Source organism: Delphinus delphis, chromosome 7, assembly GCF_949987515.2.
Source record: "Delphinus delphis chromosome 7, mDelDel1.2, whole genome shotgun sequence".
Lineage (NCBI taxonomy): Eukaryota > Metazoa > Chordata > Mammalia > Artiodactyla > Delphinidae > Delphinus > Delphinus delphis.
This window is the reverse complement of record NC_082689.1, coordinates 71,900,136-71,921,969: the sequence shown is the minus strand read 5'-3', so window position 1 is coordinate 71,921,969 and position 21,834 is coordinate 71,900,136. Positions and strand designations below refer to the sequence as shown.

Below are 21,834 nucleotides of genomic sequence, written 5' to 3'. Positions count from 1 at the left end.
GGCAGCTCTTTTCTTCCTTAGTGGAACATCTTAAAATACTGGGGCATTGCACAGACTAGGGCATCTCAGATCCTACAATGTATGAAATGGACAAGTGTTACTCGGTATCTCAGAAAATCTGAGATATGAATGGTATTGGCCAATTAAGAAGCAGGTTTATTTAGATAGGTTAAAAGGTTTTTTCATATTCAAACTTTGTCAGATTCTTATTTGTATTCCCTGAGAAATTAGAGACCTCTCATTTCACAGTGCTTGAAAGTACATTCAAAGTTTGCATTTATTTTACTGTTCTGAATCTGTCTTCAAATTAAGTCCAGTTGTTCAGCCTAGTTGAGTCCTTGTACGATGATAATATATAACAGAAACTTATAGAATCCCCTTGGATAACCCCCTCAAACTGTTAATGTAGAAACCTTTTAGAAATAAAAGGGGTGATAGTGATTCATTGCTATTTTCTTTTCTTCCCAAGAAAAAAAAAATACATATTATACCACAGTTGCTTGTACATATTAATAATTATTATTTATCTAATGTTAAATATTTAACATTTATATACATGCGAGAAGGAACATATATACACAGTAAGGTCAAATGTAAAATAATTTGCAAAATGCAACATAATACAACAAGGGAAAAGTATGTAACGGAATACAAACCAATTTGAAATCTAGAGGGAGAAAAAACCTTGAGTAAAAGTTGAATAATCAACTTCTATTTTGTAAAAATTTAGTTACTTTTGCAAATATAAAGTTGCCATTTTGGATACTAAGTATTAATGCTATTTGTATAAGATATGCAAAACATGCATGAAAAGCCCAGACTTTGGACATCAGTTAATTTCAAGCTTTCTTATTTTACGCAAACAATGCACATTCCCCACTATTATACATTCTTTAGAAGAGCCAGTGGTTTATTGACAATACTAACTTTAAAAACTCATCATGTATGGCTGTATCTGTTAATATATTAACTTATTTTTAACCTTCACTAATAACTCTTCAAGGGAGATAAACGTCTTAATAGAAACCAAACAGAATAACTTCTAAAAATATTTTAAAAACATACTAAGACAGAGAAAAACTTATACAACATTAAGTTACATAGCAGGCAATTAACTTACATGCCACTGGTGGAAGTATGAACTGGTGCCAACTTTTTGGAGATAATATTTGCCTGCTATTTACCAAAATTGAAAACGCACACACCCTTTGATTCAGAGATTCTAGCTCTAGGATTTTATACTATACATAGCCACACCTGTAGAAGGATGTGAAGATATGTGTAATATGTACTACTGCAGCACTGTTTGTGATAGCGAATGTCAGGAATAGCTAGAACAGTCACCAAAAGGAGACTAATTTAATGAAGTGTGGTAGAATCATACACAGTATCACTCACTATTCAGCCATTAAAAGCATAAGGTTGATTTTTAGGTGCTGATACAGAAAGATGTTCAAGATAAATTAAGTGGAAAAAAAGCCAAGCTGAATAGTATGTACACTATAAGCCATTTATTTTAGAAATCAAAAAGGATATATATGTAATACAACATATTGTATATGCATATGTATATATATGAGTGTTTGAAGGCATGTGCTATAGGAGTTTATGTACAGTTTATGTATACGAGTCTCTGATAGCCTAACAAAAAACTGTTAATAATGATTCCACTCATGAATATCTTTTACAGAAAGTTTTCTGTTCTATGAGCTTTTGTCATAGATATTTGTTTCATAACAAAAACAAAGGAGCTACAAAGAAGTCAACATTATGATGTTGTTTACAATAAACAAATAAGTCAGGCTTTTCCCCCAGAGAGAACCTATGAGAAGTAAAATCCTGTTAGTCTTCTAAGTTAGTTCTTATTGTTGAACTTTTATTTTACATTGATATATATGTTTATATATATGCTTGTGAATATAAGACACGAACACATATACTGATATATATTCAGATAGCCTTCACAAGAAGCCCTTCCCTTCACAAGAAGAGTCTTCCCAGTTGTAACTAGTAACTCAAACTCAGGGCAGGACTGTTTTATTTATGCCAGCTTTTTCTGTGTCAGACATAGCCTGGGAACTTAATGTTAACAATTTATGTATGCTTTTTTCTTTTTTTTTTTTGCGGTACGCAGTCCTCTCACTGTTGTGGCCTCTCCCGTTGTGGAGCACAGGCTCCAGACGCGCAGGCTCAGCGGCCATGGCTCACGGGCCTAGCCGCTCCGCGGCATGTGGGATCTTTCCGGACCAGGGCACGAACCCGTGTCCCCTGCATCGGCAGGCAGACTCTCAACCACTGTGCCACCAGGGAAGCGCTATGTACACTTTTGAGTCATAAATACATTTGAGGTTATTATGAGCACTTTGTGCTTGACAGTGATACTTTCTGATGGTCTTAAAATAAATATCTGTGAATTAAATCTATTACTTGGGCATTTTGAAAATATCTGTAATATGTGCATACTACAGAAGAACCCAAAGACTGGGGTTACTTACCAGTAATTGGAGTTCTCTGACTGAAAATTTACTCCACAGATCCACATATTTTGGAGTTATCCCCTTGTACCACCTCAAGGAATCGGGAGCTGTTAAAATGAGAATTTCCAGAAGGTTGGCACAACCTTAAGGCATGTGCCGAGTGCTGGTAGATGCCCTTTCAGTGCAAGCCTTCAAAGCTTATCACCCACCTTTGTAGTTCTCAACACACAGGGTCTGCTGTGTTTATGAATATGGCTCTTGAAAGGAGCTTACCTAATCAAAGAACTCCAGTTACCAGTGGGACTCCTTATTTTCTCATTTTTATTCTAACACAAATATCTACTTTTTAGAAATTGAGAGCAGTGTTAATCTTTCATCAGTCAAAAATATAAGAAATATTTACACTTTTTAATATGACTATTACAGTGTCAGATACGTTCTGTTTCTTACCTTGAGCTTGCAGTTTTCTTAGTAACTTGGCATCTGTGTTATCTAGAAATTCAGCACTGCCAACATTTGGAGGCCGACCCTTCCGACATCTCATCCTGGATTCCTCTCTTGCTCGCTGTCTATCTGGATTTGGTGGTCTTCCTCTACGACACTCCATTGCCCTGATACGGGGAATGACATCCTCTTCTTTCAAAAGACACCACTGCATTCCCTTTTAATTAACATTTTATAGAAATAAAGATTACAAACGAAATAAACACAAGTGATCAATATGTCAGAAAATTCTAGGCAAATTCACAGATATTTTGAAATTTATAAAGCTGGTACAAACTTTAGGAATTTTATTTTTTTAATTAAATTTATATTTATAATTATTCATGGACTTGGCATCGTTTTGATATTCTTAATGAATTCAACTTTAAACACAAAGAGATTTATATCTGTATCTATAAACATATAAATAGATATATATTTTTAAATAACCATTTCTGAACTACAATGACCATAAAGTTGGCAGATATTTGAAAATTAGTTGTGTGATGACACCTCTGTGGATTGTTCTCATGGGTTAACAGTTAAACCAAACATTAAACTATCCAAATAATAGATGAAAGTTCTCTTTATAGAAATATTAGAGCTAATAAATCAAGATGGAATGTAAGAGTTAGAATATCAGCATCTTGCAATACCTGATGAATTAATGAGTCTAAGCACTGAACTTGAATGGTTGCCAATCACCAAAAAGAGAGACAACCAGACAGACATTAGCCTCCTGATGGAGGTTCACTCGATCACCTATAAATTAGTCTTGTCCCCTACAAAATGAAATCAAATCTAGATTAGACTTAATCACTATAACTTCACAGGAAAAACTGGGTGAGAAGTGTATGGTTAACTACACAGCAAAATCCAGTCGAGGAAATACTACAAATTTCTTCAACAGTTTCTTCAACAAATAAATTTCAAGAGGTAAAAAAACCTGTGGGACAATTAAAGGAGCCTTAAAAGATGTACCAAACAATCCCAAAGTGTGGAGCTTACCTAGATATTGATTCAAATACACGAACTGTTCAGAAACTTTTGACAGTTAAGGGAAACTGAAAATTTGAACAATGACTATTATTTGATGATATCAAGGAACTATTAAAGTGTCATAATGGTACCATGGTACCCTTGTAGACAACAAGAGTCCTTATCTTTTAGAGATATGAACGAAACATTTATAGAGGAAATAACATGTATATTATTTGCTTCAACAAATTATGGAAGAGGAGAAGTGGATGGGGGTATATGTAAAATAATATTGGCCACATGATAATTTCTACAGCCAATGATGAATATATGGTGTATAATTGAGATTTCCCATTATAAGTCTCCTGATGGAAACACATTCACCAGCATAATGCTAGTGTATTATAGGAATAATCCTGTTCAGTGTATAGATACCATCAGTGTCTGGTTTTCATTATCCTTCATATGTCATTCAAAACAAATATATTATTTGTTTGTGATGAGCTGCTTTTCTCTTAAAAAATACATTATTATGTTACCTTACTTATTTTCCAAATCAACATGTTCAAATACAGAAAAGGCACCCTTTAAAAATAATCCTTCTAATATAATTGTTTTCTTATTTCTTTTTTTAAAGAGATAATTCCTTTAGTGTGACATTTAAGAAAATGTTTTAAACATGCTTTTTTTCTTAAAAGAATCTCAAACTAGGAATTTAGCTTGAACCACTATGGGCAATTCTGCAACCAAAAATAATCAAAAGTTCTTGAGGTATACTTTATGCCATGATACCTAACTTGGGGCAAGGAGACTATGAATATCTCATTCAATGGGTACGAAAAACACAAATACCACTCCTGCTACCACTACGGATGATGGTTACATCCCACATTCCAAGCACTCTGCTTAGTTCCAGGCATTTTGATTACATTATGTACTTTAATCTTCACAACAGTACTATCTAATATGGTGGATTTTACTGTGCCTACTTTACAACTGAGAGAATTCAGGCCCAGTTGAATAATTTCCTAAGGTAAGGAGGCAATAAGGAACAGAACTATGATTTGAACCCAACTGTCTCACTCTCAAACCTGTGCTCTTAACCACTACATGTACTTAACTGATGTCACAAAGATGTTCTTATACTTGATAAATGACTGATCACAATATTCAGCCATGAAAGCACAGCCAAGGTTATGGCAAGGCAAGATTGTGGCAGAAAAAAATTAATGCGTATAACCCATATATGTTTAAAATAATATCTATACTAATTCTTTTCAGTAATTGCCAGGTTAAAAATAATTTTACAAATTAATTCTGAGGAAAGGAAGAATTTTTTTGGCTGAGATTTCAATGAAGTCAACAGAAACAGTAGTTGTACCAACTGCATTTTCATGCCATAAACCACTAAGAAGGAAGCCATCGAAACATTTTTATGTTCACCAATATGGGAAGCTTTTGATTAGTTCAGGCTTTCATTTTTCTATTATGCTCTTAGGCACCAAGGCAGCATGCATCACATAAATTGAAAAATATAAAAGTGACATTCGTGACACTTGAAGTAGAAGACAAAGACTAATAAAGGAGTCTGTAAAGGAATCTGCATTCAGTTTTTAAAGTACCTTATTAATAATAAAATCAACTTTTAGCCAAGATTTGAAGGGTTTCATCAATTTATTTTTTTATTCAGTTATAATTTTACAGTTATGTTTTATTCAGCTAGGAAAATATACCTGCCTGTGTCAAAAAAGGAATAGAATATGTTGGTGCCCCAAACTGGTAACATTATAGCGACATTATCATTTACATTTTTGCCCTTGGCATTTATAAAGTAAATGCCTTCTAAGGGAGTTGCATATATTGGACTACATATAATGTCTTTTGACTCCTGGATTTTAGAAAATGAGAAATGGATTGTTAGGAATCTGAAGCTTACATTACAGCTTTAATTCACTGAGTAGCCAAGATAACCGTGGGTAAGGAAAAAAAAGAAGCATTTTTCTTAATAAACTTTTCCTTAGGAAAAGCAAATACAATTTACATCACTTGATTCATATGCTATAAATTTTTTGAAATTATTCATCAAAAGAGTAAATTTATTACTTTTTTTCTTAATTTTTAAAACTAAGATAGTAAATGGTTCCTGAAAATAATCTTTCTTGACTAAGATTTAAAAGATATGGATAAAAAGAAAATAGATATTCAACATGATGGAGATGATGGCAGATTAAGTCTCTTATACCATTATAATTCCACTTTCAAGAGTTACTAATTTACTTCTGTAAATACTACGAAGAGAAGGAAAAAAGGGCTTATGTTTTATTTCAGAAGACTGAACAAAATAATTAAGGTTAAGTGAATGAGATAACTACATTATATACTATACACTCTAATGCATTATACAAGACTACACTGTAAGACTGTAATGTATAATAGAAATAGTTTCCAACTACTTGAACATTTGTTGAAGTACCTACTCTGTATCGGCATAACATTTTCTAAAGGTAAACTAGACAGAGTTCTCTCCCCCAAATGACCAACATTTTTAACTAGGACCCGAGGCTCCGGCTATTCTAATGCAGGTGATTCAAGGACCACACCCTCAGCAGTAATGAATTTGAAAAAGTTTAGAGGTTGGGACAGTAAGTTGCCTCAATTGTCCACTTAAAAAATAATGATGGTCTAGATTAGGACCTGAGAATCAGAGTGGAAAGGAAAGTGAATACTTTAGTCTTTTTTTGGAGGGAGAACTTCCTGGATGTGAAGGAGAGAAGTCTGAATGGAGACCAGAAAGGTCTGGAGAAATACTTGAGAAAACTGGCAAATAAATTTATTGCTTTCAGGTATTTTATACTTTAAAGACAAAATGGAGCTTTAAAGAAAACATTTGAAATGAGTTAGTTTTTAAATGTTTTCTGTATTCAGAAATTCAAAAAAGATGCTAAGAAATTTAACTTAAATAGGATTTTCTATTTCAACCTTTCTATTATTCTTCATAAATGATACTCTGAACATCACATGAGCAACTGCTTTGTTTTCACCTTATGTTATGGACACTGAATTGTCTAGTTCAGGAGATATTTGACAGTCCTAACTCTTACATTTCACTGATAACTAAAGTCAATTTGTGGCTTACCAGAAACATGTTTAGGTCTTAAAGGGAGGTGTTATCAAGTCTCACTCCTGCTTCAATTTTATACTCTAGCTTATCTTTATTTTTCTTTTGTTGCTCCCATTTTGCTTGATTTTGTATACTTGAAGGTTTATTTATTTTGGGGGGAAAGCAGTATATAAGTAAAGTAAACCAGTCCACCAAAAACCAATTCACTGAATGATCTATTTACCAAGTTACTGTGGTTTTTTATTTTTTGTTTTTTTAAGTTTTAGTATCACCAAGACTTTGCTGCAGCAATTTCACCAGGGATTTGCAGTCCTGGGCCACTAAGTGTCAATGCCCTCATTAATATTTGAGATGCCTACTACTTCTAGAACGCTCAATGTTATATAAGCGAATAGATGATCTTTACTCATAGTTTTCTGGATCAGGACCTCTATCTATCCCAGTCTTTGACTCTGATAGAAAAATAGCTGTGATGAATGTTTTAAATCTGGCTTAAGGCATTGGTCTGACAATTTTAGGTCTGTTGGTCATTGAGTGAAGGATCATTTACCGAATTGATTTCTGGCTAAATAATTTTCAGTAAATTTAACCACGGTTCAAGTAAACAAAGATAATTGTTTTCTACTACTTTTCTCTTTTAAGTGTAATTTCAGAATCTTTTACTTCCTGATACTTAGTTTATTAAAAAACTTTAGAATGTCACACCTAAAAGGGAACTGATCTTAAAGACCTCCTATAATATATATACTTCACATTACAGATGAGGAAATTAAGGCCTAGAAAAGTAGGATTCCGTTTTTCAAAGTAACATAGGATGCTGAATTACCCTGCTAGGAGTCTAAGAAAAATCTTAGGGCACAAGCAAAGCAAGGACATCAAATATTTTTCACAGGACTTGACATTCCATATTTTAAGAAAAACATTAAAGTTATTTTCATGAGAAAAATCAGAATTTTGTTGGATTTCCTTACACCTAATTCACAGTTTAGTATTATGTCTATTTTTAGCTACTTTGTGGTGCCAGAGGTAGGTAGTGAGAGCTTTATATACCATAAACTTTACAGCATTAGGGATTCTTAATCTTAATAATAAACTATATTAATATCATATACTGAATAGCACTTTAAAGATGTGAAAGAGTAAGAATAGTTATCTATGCTGGGAGATGGTTGTCACCTATTAAAAACAGTTGAGGAAGATGTGGTTTGATACAATTGTTTCCATAACACTGACTATGATTTCCAGGGACAGTAGGTTACCCTCAAAGACTTAGGACTGTCAGATATCTCCTTAGCGCTACTCTTGGATTCTTACAGTTGGCTTCCTAGTAGAGGCCTTTGCCTAGCCATCAAAAATCCTACCTGGTAGATTAGTGACATAAATTTCCAGAGTTTTGGACTTCTGGTACTGATCTTTCGTGTTCTCAGGGTCCATATATGCCCACAGCTGTGTTGCATTCGGTATGACAGTTAACAGTAGAGTTGAATTAGAACCCTGGGTGTTGACTCCCAATCGTTTGTTCTTTACTTATTTGAAATAATTACCGGCATTACAGTCTTGCCACAGACTGCGTGTTGACTGCTTTATTGTGAAGTCTCCCCTTATTCCTTATTAACAAAACCCTGATTTTAGCTGAAAAGCATTGTGCTTAGTGTTTTATCTTCCCCAGACAACAAGCTTCTCTAAACCAATGATCATAACTTCTATTTCTTTTGTACTCTGCAGTTTCTCCATGAACATTAGTTTTTCCTCAGAGTCAGGCTTTCAAGTTCATTTCTGTAGTGAAATGTGTTCACAATTTCCTTTATGGAAAATGCCTTTAGGGAAAATTTATTTGGGAAGAAATACCTGGAACATTAAGTATTTGCCACAAATATCAACTGATTAAATGACTAAGAACAAAAGGCTCTTTTCAGTAAGAACTATAGATGTTTTTCTTTTCTCGTGGCATTATGCCATTAAAAAAATATCTTAAAAAATACATCTCAAATAGAGAGAGCAACGTTTTTTTCCTAAGTCACTTTTAATTATTCCTTCTTTGCAGCTTTCCTTTTCTTTGCTTTTTTGGCATGAATGCAGCAGACATTCATTGACCTTTGCTTGTTAACTTCCTGGTTGAAAAAAATAAACTTAATTGTCATATTTATGCTTAGACGTTTTGTTCTCTACCATTCACACACAAAAAATCCTTCCCAAATTAGATTATCATATATTTCAAAATAATCTTTGCCATTAACAATTCATTTTGAAACCTTCATATATCGCTAACAAAAATGTGAATACTTTTTACCTTTTTACCTAAGTATCATATTTAGGAAAATAAAAATAACCCTATTTTATATTTACCAAAATCTGCCTAGCTCAACCACACTTTCTATTATTCTGACACTCAAAAACAAAATAAAATGAAAACAATGATAAACATTAGGTTCAACTAGTTCTTTATAATGTGATGGAGAAGTCTGTAAGAAATATATTTACCTTATTGCCTTTTCAAAGGGGTTTCACTGATTAAAATAGTTAAAAGAATTTCAGTAAGAAGGTAGCCAGCCAGTATATCACGTGATTATAAAGAGTGCCATGGTTCATTTTGTTCCATGAAATCTACCATCCTTAAAATCATGATTTTTATAGAAGCCAGGAGGAAGTGTTTGGTATCTAAGGATCAGTAGATACTAACCAGTAGATGATTTTGCAAATCTCTTACCACATTTGTAGACTGAAATAAATAAAATTGATAATGGATAAAGGCTCCCCCAACCCCAATTTCTTGTGTCAACCCTATCTTATTTAATTAAGGACTTCTCTTTTTAATTTTTTTAAAGTTAATCATTAGATTTTTGTCCTTTAGTTGATGAATTTACTAAATTTCAATAAATATGAACTCTCATACCTCTCATCTTACTGTACTGCACATAAAATTAGTCAATACTTTCAACAAATGTTTGCTGTCAATAAATATATATATAGTCACTGTCTTAAGCTCAGAAATACCTTGAGTCAAAAATGATTAACATATAAAATAACCACGGTTCTCTACTGCAGATATTATCTTCTAACAGAAATTACCATTTCCTAAATTTCATCTGTAAAATATAGAGCTTTGGAATACCATTGCTGCAATTTTTTGAAATACTTTGAATGAAATTAGAACTTAGAGAACTACTATTGGTTGTTTTTGTTTTTGTTTTTGGTAAGTTTTAAGAGAAAAAAGAAAAATATGATGGAGAAAATTACATTTTCCAATGCAAATGTTTTATTAGGAGAGTGATTAAGAATACTAATGAATTTACAAATACAGCATTTCATTTGCTATCAAACACCAAAAATAAATATATGAAACTTGGAAAACTGTAGCGGTAACACTTAAAATCGTTATGTAAAATCTCCATGCATTTGGAAAACTGCATGCTCAGCTTTATTGGATTACAAGGGGTAGATGCAATTATTTTTTAAATAGGAAATTGTTTTTCATACTATATACGTAATACAAGCACAATTTAGAAATTATGAAACATGCAAGAACATAGGAAAAAAAAGTTCCACTGTACCACCAATCATTACATCCATCACTAAAATTTTGGTACATTTCCTTTCAGTCTTTCAATATGCATAGTGTTGTTTTTCAATATACGTACAGCCATCATACCATTTATACAATTTGTATAGAGGCAGACCTATTGTAAACATATACAGATCATCACTGCTTGGTAATGGTGTCTTTATCCCAAATTATATTTTATATCTTCTACAAAATTTAAGCCAATCAAAGTTATTACACATGACAGTTACTCTACCAAAAATATGTAATCTTTGCTCATTTTCATAGAAAATTGTAAGTATATACATTTCTAATTAACTATATGCTTATACATATTGATCATACAATAAAAAAGTATATGGTTCTTCAACTATATGCATCTCTAATTAATTAACTAAATGTTGTTTTGATTACTCACCTTTAATTGTTGTTCTCTAAAAGTATCCTGAAATGAATTCAACTTACTCTTATTTTTTAACCAAGAGAAGTACAGTCAAAATTGCTAATATTTTCCCTTAGTAGTCTGCTGAAATGTTGGCAGCTTAACACATTCTGGATTTAGTAATTCATCATATTTCCTTGATTGGAATTGATCTCTCAACAAGACAATATGCTTTGGAAAACACTGATTATGTTTAATAAAAAGTGAATGGATGTCAAAGAACAATCTGTTCTGCCTAATAAGGCTTTATAGACTGAGTCTAATTATCACTGATAAAAAACTAAAAGTCCTTTACGTATTGGACAGCAATTAGCTTTCCTCTCAGAATAAAATTCTATTGAACTTAAAAACATAAAGATATCTTTAGCATATTTAAATGAAACAAGTAAGGTTATGATAACATGGAAATCAAAAGATTTAAAAAATGAGAATTTTTAAATAAAATTATTATTGCCTTCTAATATGTTTTGTGACTTAAAAACTGATCTAGTATATATGGAGTGCGTAAAATAACACTGTGGTTCACTAAAATTCCGAGAATCTGTTTGGTGACAAATTTAGTCCAAGTTAGACACATTTTTAAGTTTAGAAAAGAAAAATCCTAGAATATATTTCCATAAATAAGTTAAACCTCAGATGAATATATTTTGGCATTTTAGAATTACGGGTAAAGAAACAAGTGGATGTGGACATAAAAAGTCATGGACAACAATGGAAAATAGGTTACACAATGAATGCAAAAGAACACTTGTTAGAAATTTTGAGTTCAATTATGTCTCTGCCTGGTTGAGGTTGTGTAATCTTGGAAAACTCCCTTAATCTTTGAGCTCTCAAAATGAACTTCCTGCAGAATTAGGAAGGCCTCTTCTATTTCTATAACTATAAAATTAAAGGGTAAATAGTATGGAAAAGCCTGTCTATTCACAACAGAAAATATTAATTGCCAGAAAAAATCTTTCTGTGCATTATAATGGGCCAAAAGAGAGAAAGGTTCAATCAAGAAAGAAAATAACAACTTCAGTTGGTTGAGCATTTTAACCTTTTGAAACATTGTCATGCGTATGATCTCATTTTAACCTCTCCATAATCCTATGAGGCAGAAGTAAAATTATGATTGTCTCTATTCTGCAGATAAAGAAACTGAAGAGAAAGTGGGCATTATTTTGTTGTTTGAAATCACAAAACTATTTCATGGGTTAACAAGAATCTAGGTCTCCTTAGTCCGTAGCTATGACCTCTTTCAATGGAGCTAATAAAGTTAAAGGGAATAATAAGCATATGTAGCTGAATCTAAGTAAGGAACAAAGGCAAACCATTAAAGGACACATATAGGAAACAAGGTTTCAGTGGGAAGTTCTTTGCGCTGATCGGTGAGGTTGTGTACTTAATCCTCAAACTCAAAGGGAGCTGTGGTCATTATTTCAGAAATGTGTATAATTATTTAAAAATTCAATTTCTGCAAAAAGCAGAAATTTCACTCATTTAATATTATGGAATTCCCCCTACCCCCATCAAAAATTATCAGACTTGTGACAATGAATCATGTAGTATGGCATAATCAAATGGACAAGATCCTTCCAAAAACGAAGGCATATTTATCCTCTCTTGGACTGACTTATAAACAACATGTTTTTTCCTATTCAAATTAATTTTCAAAAAACTGTTTACCTTTCAGGGAATTAAGGTTTTCCTATATTTCTCATGAACATACAGATTCTTTTATACCTGTATAAACTGTAAAATTAATGACAGAACTAACAAACAGGAAAAACTTTACTTAAGAAATTTGAAAAAAATGTCAAAGCTCCTCGTTACTGAAATATAGTAAATTGAGGTCTTGTGAGTGTTTACCACAAAGGTATATGTATAGCTACACGAGTTAACTAACAAAAGGCAATGCTCCAGAGTGTAGTGAAATTTACTTCATTTAGGTTATGTTACTACTTTTTGGTTCAAAGACTGTACTTTTTAAAAAGTGGATACCTGCGGTCCATCTCTGGCTTCATAGAAGTCACCCAATCTTATTTTTGCACTGAAGCTGAAATTGTCCCTTGAGATATCCATTATTCCATTTCTGCTGAGATACTGAAAAAATCACATATTTTTCCACTTCAGGTTTTAATAATTACAACCCAGCTCTGATGTATAGCTATCTTCAGGACACTACTGTTTTGCATATTCTATCAAGGGGCTATGGATTTACAGGAGATCAATTTAGGTTAAGCACATTCATTAGTCCCATACAAGAGAATATTTTGTATCAAGGAACTTTATCTGAGAAAGGAGTGTACTTCTTTTTCCATAAGCATGCTTAATAGGCACCAAATGTGTGTCATTTGGTGAAAAGTATGTACCTTTATTACTTCAGGGTACTGCCTAAGTTTCTTTCCACATGGAGCATAATATGCTACTTCTCCTTGAAGTCGCCCTCCAAAGTTTCTTATTCTTGTCTCTCTCTGCCAGCTACACATAATAGAAATGAGGGTTATCACACACGTAATTTTAAGAAAGCTTTTAAAAATAAAAATTTAAAAAAGTTTGAGAACACATGCTCTTTAGAAAACATGAAAAATACAAAGAAAACAAATATAAACAGCCAGTCATGCAATTCAGATACATTTACTATTAAAATAATTTAGATATTTTTGCTAAGTAATTCAACTAAAAATTAATCAAGGACTCAATTTACAAATATTAAACTCCATTAAATTTTTTAAGAGATCATACTGGCATTACGTTGGGTATTCGGACATGTTCAGGCACATGTGTCAATGTGTACTGATTTTTTTACAGCTGAAAAGCTTTAAATGAGAAGAGTACAGTAAACCTGGCTCTCTGCTCTTTGGGGATCATGAAAATTCTCAGTTCCTATTCAACCATTTTAGCCAAACTCTGCTCAAGCCCCTCAGTTTCGCCCACAGTGGCTTTCACCTTCCTTTAAATCTATCTTCACAAAAACCTCTGACACTCTTAACTGTGTCTCTGCTCTTTGCCAAATGATTTGCTCTTGTGACTGTTTCAGTCATATTCCCACCTGGATGCATATGTTCCCATCTGTCATACCTAAACCCAGAAGTTAGTCTTAATTTTTTTTCTGGTATATCAACTTCAGATATATCAGCTTTGCTCCTCTGCTCTAACAAATAACTATGCAGTATATTCACTTCTCTTATTAATAGTAGAGAATGAGAAATCAAACATGCCTAAATATGTGGGGGGAAGTATAAAGATATATCTTATTTTGCATACCCATATTCCAAAGGAATACGCAGCTCACGTTCATCTGTTACTCTTCTTCTTTTGGAAGTGCCTTCAAGAAAATTCAACCAGTTAACATAAAAGATTAGTTTACATACATGAAAACTTTCTGATAGTTTTGAAACTTTTCTTTGAATAATATATCTTAATGACTTGAATTATTTAGTGTATTTCTGCAACTTGTGCATTATTTTTAGATTCTTTTCAACAAAACACATTGTATATAAAGTAAAGGGTGTTTTTCTTTTTTCTTTGGTCTGCATGACAGAATAACTAGTATTCCTCTCTAATGAAAAGACAATGCAAGGTAAAAATATACAGCTTTCCTGTCATTTTGTTATTAATGAAATGGCTAAAGAAGTAGGAGGAAAATAGCAGATAGAGGTTTTGGAAAACTATGTACAGCTGTTTTCTTTGAAAATATGAGTTTTAAGATGCTGAAAAATTTCAACATCTGGATCATACATTTTAAAATAATATAACTTCTACAGCCATATGAATCTATAGTCAAAAACACTTTTAATTAATCTAGAGTACAAAGAATAGGATTATGATTATATGGAAAATTTTTCTTAGATAATGATCAAGCTTCACCAATGCAAATGCACACATCTTATATTAGTAGGATATCATATTGGTTTGCGGCAAATGAAAACAAAACTAGAAAATTTCAAGAAAACAGTGAAATATGTAAAACAATATAATACTTTACTATACACATCTATATTTTCTTAGCTATTGAATGAGAATAGAGATTAATTTGGGAGTATTAATGTAAAACCTTTTAATGAAGACCTCTGCAAGTTTATAAAAGGTCAAATAGAAAAAAAAGATACGGCATGTTAAAGGAATAATAATGCTAACTCACTAATACAAATGACATTGGCTATGTGTTGGGCAGATATGCAATTGTACCTTAAGTAACCAAGTGAGCTCATTTTTATAAATTACAAAAAAAGTCCACTGTCAAACTCTAAATTCTAGAAGCATAAACTGAACACAAAAACAGGAAAGTATGCAAACTCAAAAGCTGCCATCAATCAGGTTCTTAAATTGGAAGCACAGAGAATAAAAATGGTAATGAGTCATATCCTTTGAAAATACACGCTGACCTTTCTTAGCCAACCTAAAATCTAGCCCTTGATTCCAGTGAGATCATCCCCAGAACACTGTATAAATAAGAATTCTTGTTATGGTTTGACTTCTACTTCACAATAATAAAAATAAAGTGTAGGTACCAGAGTGTGGACTTGAAGTAAGTGTGGAAGAAGGTGTGCCAAGGAAAGCAGGTGACTGGGATTCAGAACATAAGGCAGCAGGAGCAGAGCCTGGGGCTTTTGCTATGTGGAGGTTACGAGGTGTTGAGTGAGCTGTGAGACTGATGGAAGGGCTTTTGACAGAGGAAGTTGTTTTATTCAGTTTCATTGAAGTTTTCTCTCCTTCAGTATCACTATCTGATTCATCTTGGTCTTTATCATCATCATCATCCTCTTCTGATCCTTCTGTATCTGATTCTGAATTACTATCTGATTCTGGGAAGTAAAAGAAGCATTTGTATATTATAACTAGATAATCACCAACAGTTTGCAGTTTGTATCTAAATGGAATAGTTCAGGAATCAGCATCTGTGACTGAGAGCTCAAGTGAGCAACTTTTCTGAAGAGTAAATGTAAAAATTACTATCTTAAAAGCTATTTGAGTACAATGTATGCAGGCCATAAATCCTCAAAATTCTTCATTAAAAGTAACTGTTTTACTCAAATTATAAAACTTAAATCATAAAACAGTTCTTCTCACACGACAGTATTCACATGATGAGTTTCTGCTTAGTGGTTTCAAAAGCACTTTTAATTTAATAAAGAAGCCAAAGTATAGAGGAAACAGAATTGATTATTTAAATTAATAGATTCTAGTAGCTTAAGAAGTATACTAGGTTCAGTATGAGGAAGAGAACTCTGGAACTATCATTATCCTTTCTTCTGGGCTTTGAGGCCAAAGAAAACAATTTTTGCGGGGAGATGTTTGGCTTTGGAGGTTACAGTTATTCTATTTAGCTGCAAGATTTCATCAAGTTTCTCAGGCTTTACAAAAGACTAGGATTACAGAAATAATTGTGGGGAATAATTTAATGATTTAATAATTTAAGTTCATGCTAGCAATGTAGTCCTATAAATGCATCCATTCCTATAGATATGTAAAATCTATTTCTGGGTTAAACTTGATAACACAGGACTAATACTTGGACTGTATCTTAATCGTTCCCAGAACAACAGCTTCTGTGGAATTGTTTTTTGTGTAGTACTAGCTGTCTACACTGAAGTTCATTATAAAAATTATCTTTGAAAGTGATTAATATTGATATCCATGATCTATCATGCAAAGTTGTGTTTATGGGAACCCTAGGAAAAATATCAGGAAAAGCTGTTCTTACCCTGAGCAAATAGGTTGTTTTTACCTTATAGACACTTTTTAAATTGTATAATTGACTATATTTTCCTCTTCATATTGGTAGATAGAAAATTTACAATTGGATTTGTGGCTGACTAGGAACAAATCCAAAACCTTTCATAATATGTATTTCATCTTTGTATTTAAATTTTAAGCTATCTTATATTTTATGTTTTCAATCTTCTGTGGAACAAGAAGGAGAGTTAAGAGGAAATAAAACAAAAAGAAATTAAAAAGAAAACTAGAAAGTAAATCAAAATAAAATCAGGGGGTACTCTATATATGTTGTTAAATACATTCTGTGTTGCTAACAAATATTCATAGGGATATAGGTTTTTGGTATTTTCTGAATGACTGTGACTACAATTTTACCTTTATTCAAAATATCTAGTGACACAATATAACAAGCAGCAGAAGAGATGAAAAAGAAAGGACAAATGAGTGGTCATGAATTAAATGAAAATGAAGCAAGTTCCTGAATTTCTTAATTCATGAATTATTTATATTCAATTTAAAGTTATTTGTTTAATGTTAAATGAATAGCAGAGCTGAGAACTTAATTTAGGATTTCCAATTTCAATTATTCCTGTATTTTACCACTCATTATAGAAAGGCGCATAGCTGTGTGAAACACAGTGAATGACAATGATTTTCAGTCTGTGAATTAAGAACCTCTTTAAAATGTTTTGGTTCACATAGCATTTAGAGAAATACTTTAAACTTAAAAATAGAAAATAACCTGATTGGCTGTCATCAGATTCATCATCTTCATCATCTTCCTCATCTTCTTCCTCATCATCTTCCTCTTCATCTTCATTTGAATCTTCAGAATCTTTGCTACTAGGAATGTCTGAATCTGTTCCTCTGAACTGTTCCACTAAAGATTTTGCAGGATGAGAGTGATGCTGTGTTTTTACTGTGTTCACATTATTGCTAACTGCTTTTTCCTTCCCTTGACTATGCAGTATGGGAGAGGCAGAGGGCATGACAGTTGTCTGATTGCCAGGGGTTCTTCTCCCACTTGTACTCAGATTTACAGGTGAGGAAAAAGGGGTGCTACTTGAAGTAGCAATGTTTTCATTAATCTTACTCTGCATTTTAGTTTTGGTAGTAAGTGCCAGAGGAGCTTCTTGAATGACACTTTGAATAACTCCATTTGGTTGATGATTACCTAAAAGTGCATTTGTCAAGAAAGGATTAGGGTGGTTGTTTTCTAATGTTTGTTTTGGATGTGCTGGTGAACTAGAGGTTGCTTTTGGATTTGACAAAGCTGCAATAACCTTCTTCAGGCTCTTAGATGACTCCTGTTTCTTTAACTGAGCTGGGAATGTCTGTTTATATTGTTCCTGTTGAAACATAAGTTTAAAAAAAAAAAACAATAATGTACCATAAGAACAAAAATTACTTTTTTTTTGCCTTCTGTATCTGACACAGCTACTCATATACAAATTTAAATCATGATATACAAGTGCTACAAAAGTAGTGGCAATAATGACTAGTTGGTTCCTGAATCTTGCTAGACATAATATATTTAAAACTTCAATTAGTCTTTCTGCTTCAAAACATGTTTCCTGACTGCCCACCTCTTATTACTACAGCTCCCGTTTTTCTCAATAACCCAAACTTGAAACTCTCAAAACATCTTTTACTTTTCTTTTTTCCAAGTCAGCCATATTACTATGTGGTTTGGATTCTCTCATTGAAATATTGCTCAAATTTAAGCTGTACTATCACTTCTTCCTAACCAACTCCCAATATATGCTATATGCCAATGCCAATTCTCTCGTTATATAAGCCGTATTTTATTATATTAGCTCTTTGGTCAAAACCTTTAGTGCCTCTTCCATCATTGCCAACTTTATAAACCCTAAACAGTTAAATCTGATCCTCAAATTACTTTTTACTACCTTTGTTGTCCAAGTGGACTATTTGCCATGCCCTGTGTATGTCATACTTTCACCACCTCCACATTTTGCCATCACCATTTTCTTTGCGTGAAATATCTTCCTCTAATAAATTTCAAGCAGATGAAATCCTGTTCATTCTTCAAAAGCCAACCCAAGAAGCTTTCCATGTTTGTCCCAGCCCAAAGCACTCATTGCCTCTATCCTTGAGCTCCTTTATACCCCCTTTTATTCTATCCTGTATTACCTACAGTAATCATGATTTGAGGTTAGTGGGAAGGCTGGCTCAACATTCTGTGGGATATACTTTTGAGTGCCTTCAGCACATTAACATTGGAAAGAGTTTAGAAAATAATTTAGAAAAATTATACCTTCCTTGGGAAAAATTATTTTGTAAACCATTAAGCCATAAAATTTACATATGTAAATAAGAAACAAAAAATTATTTGGCTATCAGAATCTTCATGAAAAGAATAACATCATATGAATTTCATTAAATTTGTATAATTAAAATATAAAAAACCAAACCGAAATAGGATGATTAAAATATCAAGTTAATAGAAATAGAGTTGAATTTTGAAAGGTAAAATTCTGTAATGAAAATGGTTGCCTTGAAATTAAAATCAGCAGTACTGTCAGCATTGGACCTGGGCTGTTAACACTCAAGTCAGCAAAGCCTTGTGGTGGGTTATTTCACAAGTATAAATGCAGATGGAATGCCATATAGAATGACTTATTAAATATTTTAAAGCACCAGTACTAATAAGCAGTAAGAAATTCCCATATAAACTTCTTTATCTTATTTAACTTATCCTCACTGTATTTGTTTAGAAAGTTAAGTTAGTACTTTGTAAACAAAGACTGTCACATTATATTTGTATTGATACATAAAGCAATGCCTCACAAAGAGAAACTGCTTAATTGGTATTTATTCAGTGCATAAAATATGGAATATTATACTACATAATTGTGTTTACCTTTTTAAAAGAATTTTATGGCAAAATTTTTACATAAGATACTTTAATATAATTTTACTTAATATTTATATGAAACATAAATATTTTATGTTATATTATGTGAGTATACATATAATGTACTTATACTTCATATTTTATACATATGCTGATTTAAATTTTCAGCAGAAAAATTTAGTGTATTTTCATTTCTTAGAACAAAATTTTGTCACATAATCATTTTGTATTCTTTTTTTAATAGGTAGTAAATATTCCTTCCAAATACATAGGATCAAAAGAGTAATGAAAATTAAAACTTTCCCTTTAGTTTTAAATTTTATATTTTAATTTTTTGAAATTGTTTCTCACTCTATAACTCTGAAGAATCACTCCTCATATGCTGACATCTGAAGGTTTTCGAAAATAACCAACAATCACTGTATTTTATCCCAAGACTAGTATCAGTAACTCTTTTATAGCAAACATGCTATCTTTTTTGATATTAGGGGTGTACATAAAGTAGGAGGGGAGAAAAAAGAGACCTGTATAGCAGCAAGTGTCCTGCTACTTTAAGATATCCCCTTGGGTGACAGGAGTATGAGAAGAGAGAGGTTCGAAGCTTTGTCCTACCACCAAGCTCTTGCTCCCCTAGTTCTTACCTGAGTCTCTGTAAGGCCATAAAAAATCCACTAGGCAAAACTTGATAAAGACTTTTCACTCCTGGTCTTTATATATGATTAATGTATATTGATTTAAATTAAATGTCTACAGTATAAGGGTATGAAAGGATCCAATGATTAAATAACACTGAAGAAAATCATAAGACTAGTGTGGGAGCCAGATACATAGCAGGAAGCATGAAACAATTGAGACTATCATAAGAAATCAAGCAAAATTCTATGTTAGACTGTCACATAAAGAAAGAGAACTGATATAAGAGAAATATTTCTAAAAATACCCTTTAACTCAATAGTAGATACCAATAAAAAGTAGATAAAGTCATTGAGAGTTGAGTCTACTGTGAATGCCCATTCACATAAAATATTTCCCATTAACAACCATTATCATTTCAGAAACACCAAATTATTTCATCTTAATCATGGGCTTTGAAATCAGAATGATCTTGGTTTAAAACCTGTCTGCTCTTAACTTGTTATATGATGTTGAAAAGTGACTTAGCCTCTCTGAGCCTTAGTTCCTTTACCTGACACAATTTTGTAAGGATTACATAAGATCCTATGTGTAGAAAGCCTAGCTTGGCTACATTTAAATAAGCAAGTGTTTAACAAATGACTTTCTAATAGGCAGTCATATGAAAATCTTTAAATAAGAATTTAAGAAACTCTGAAAAAATTACGAAAACTTTCATAATGCAAGTAACTCGATGTGGCTCTATACATTCATTTGTCTTAAAGTGGAATATATATTAATGAAAAATTAAAATAACCCAGTGTGATTTTTAATTTGCTTAATTTCTCAAGGAGAGTCAATAATGTGATGCCAATAACTCCTTATGATTGACCCATGCATTACAAATTCTCATATGTGTGATACTACGATACCACTGGTCATTCCATTTAGATCAGTGGTTCTCAAATTTGGCTGCACGTTTGAGTCACTTGGGAGGCTTTTTAGACATGTAATACCTCAGTCTCAACACAAGAGATCCTGATTTTAAATTGTTCTAAGGTGGTTAGTTCATTTTTAAAGTTTCCCAGGTGATTCTAATGTACACTTAGTCTTGAGAACTACTCATTTAGATTCTCAAAAGAGCCTGATTTGCTCAAGTCATTTTTCTTTGACCTTGTTCTGAAATTCTTCACTGTAAAATAAAAGTCAGTGGACAAGGACATTGCAACTTTTTTGAGAAAGAAAGGCAGCATACCACAGTGATTAAGAACAAGGATTCTAGTACCACACTGCCTAGGTTTGAATTCTAGCTCCATCACCAACTAGCAGTGTGATCTTGGGAGAGTTATGTAAGTCTTATGAATCCCAATTTGATCATCTGAAAATGGACATAATATTATTAGTGGCACTTACAGATGTTAGTATCCAATGAGTAAATGCATGTTCAGCACTTAAAACAATGAATGGCTGGCAAAACAGTAAGTGCTCTACAGGTCTTTTCCAATGATTAGGATGCCTACTGGTAATTTGTATAACCAAAAGACAGGAGACTGTGTTCAAAAATAATATTTTTTCTCTAGTCTGGGTGAGTTCTAGAAT

General features: G+C 32.5%; 1 protein-coding gene across 22 annotated transcripts in view; it reads right to left on the bottom strand.

The window, feature by feature from the left end:
- Positions 1 to 21,834, bottom strand: part of BAZ2B (bromodomain adjacent to zinc finger domain 2B) — a 382,464-nt gene that overhangs the window by 76,460 nt on the left and 284,170 nt on the right. For 13 of the 22 annotated variants that reach the window (XM_060016702.2, XM_060016712.2, XM_060016708.2 and 10 more), the window contains 6 exons: positions 17,488 to 18,094; positions 15,539 to 15,832; positions 14,292 to 14,352; positions 13,397 to 13,505; positions 13,026 to 13,127; positions 2,928 to 3,138 (listed from right to left, as the gene is read on the bottom strand). In XM_060016702.2, the coding sequence (XP_059872685.1) occupies positions 2,928 to 3,138; positions 13,026 to 13,127; positions 13,397 to 13,505; positions 14,292 to 14,352; positions 15,539 to 15,832; positions 17,488 to 18,094 (1,384 nt within the window). The remainder of the gene's footprint in view (positions 1 to 2,927; positions 3,139 to 13,025; positions 13,128 to 13,396; positions 13,506 to 14,291; positions 14,353 to 15,538; positions 15,833 to 17,487; positions 18,095 to 21,834) is intronic. The other 9 variants (XM_060016711.2, XM_060016713.2, XM_060016719.2 and 6 more) reach the window with 3 other exon arrangements.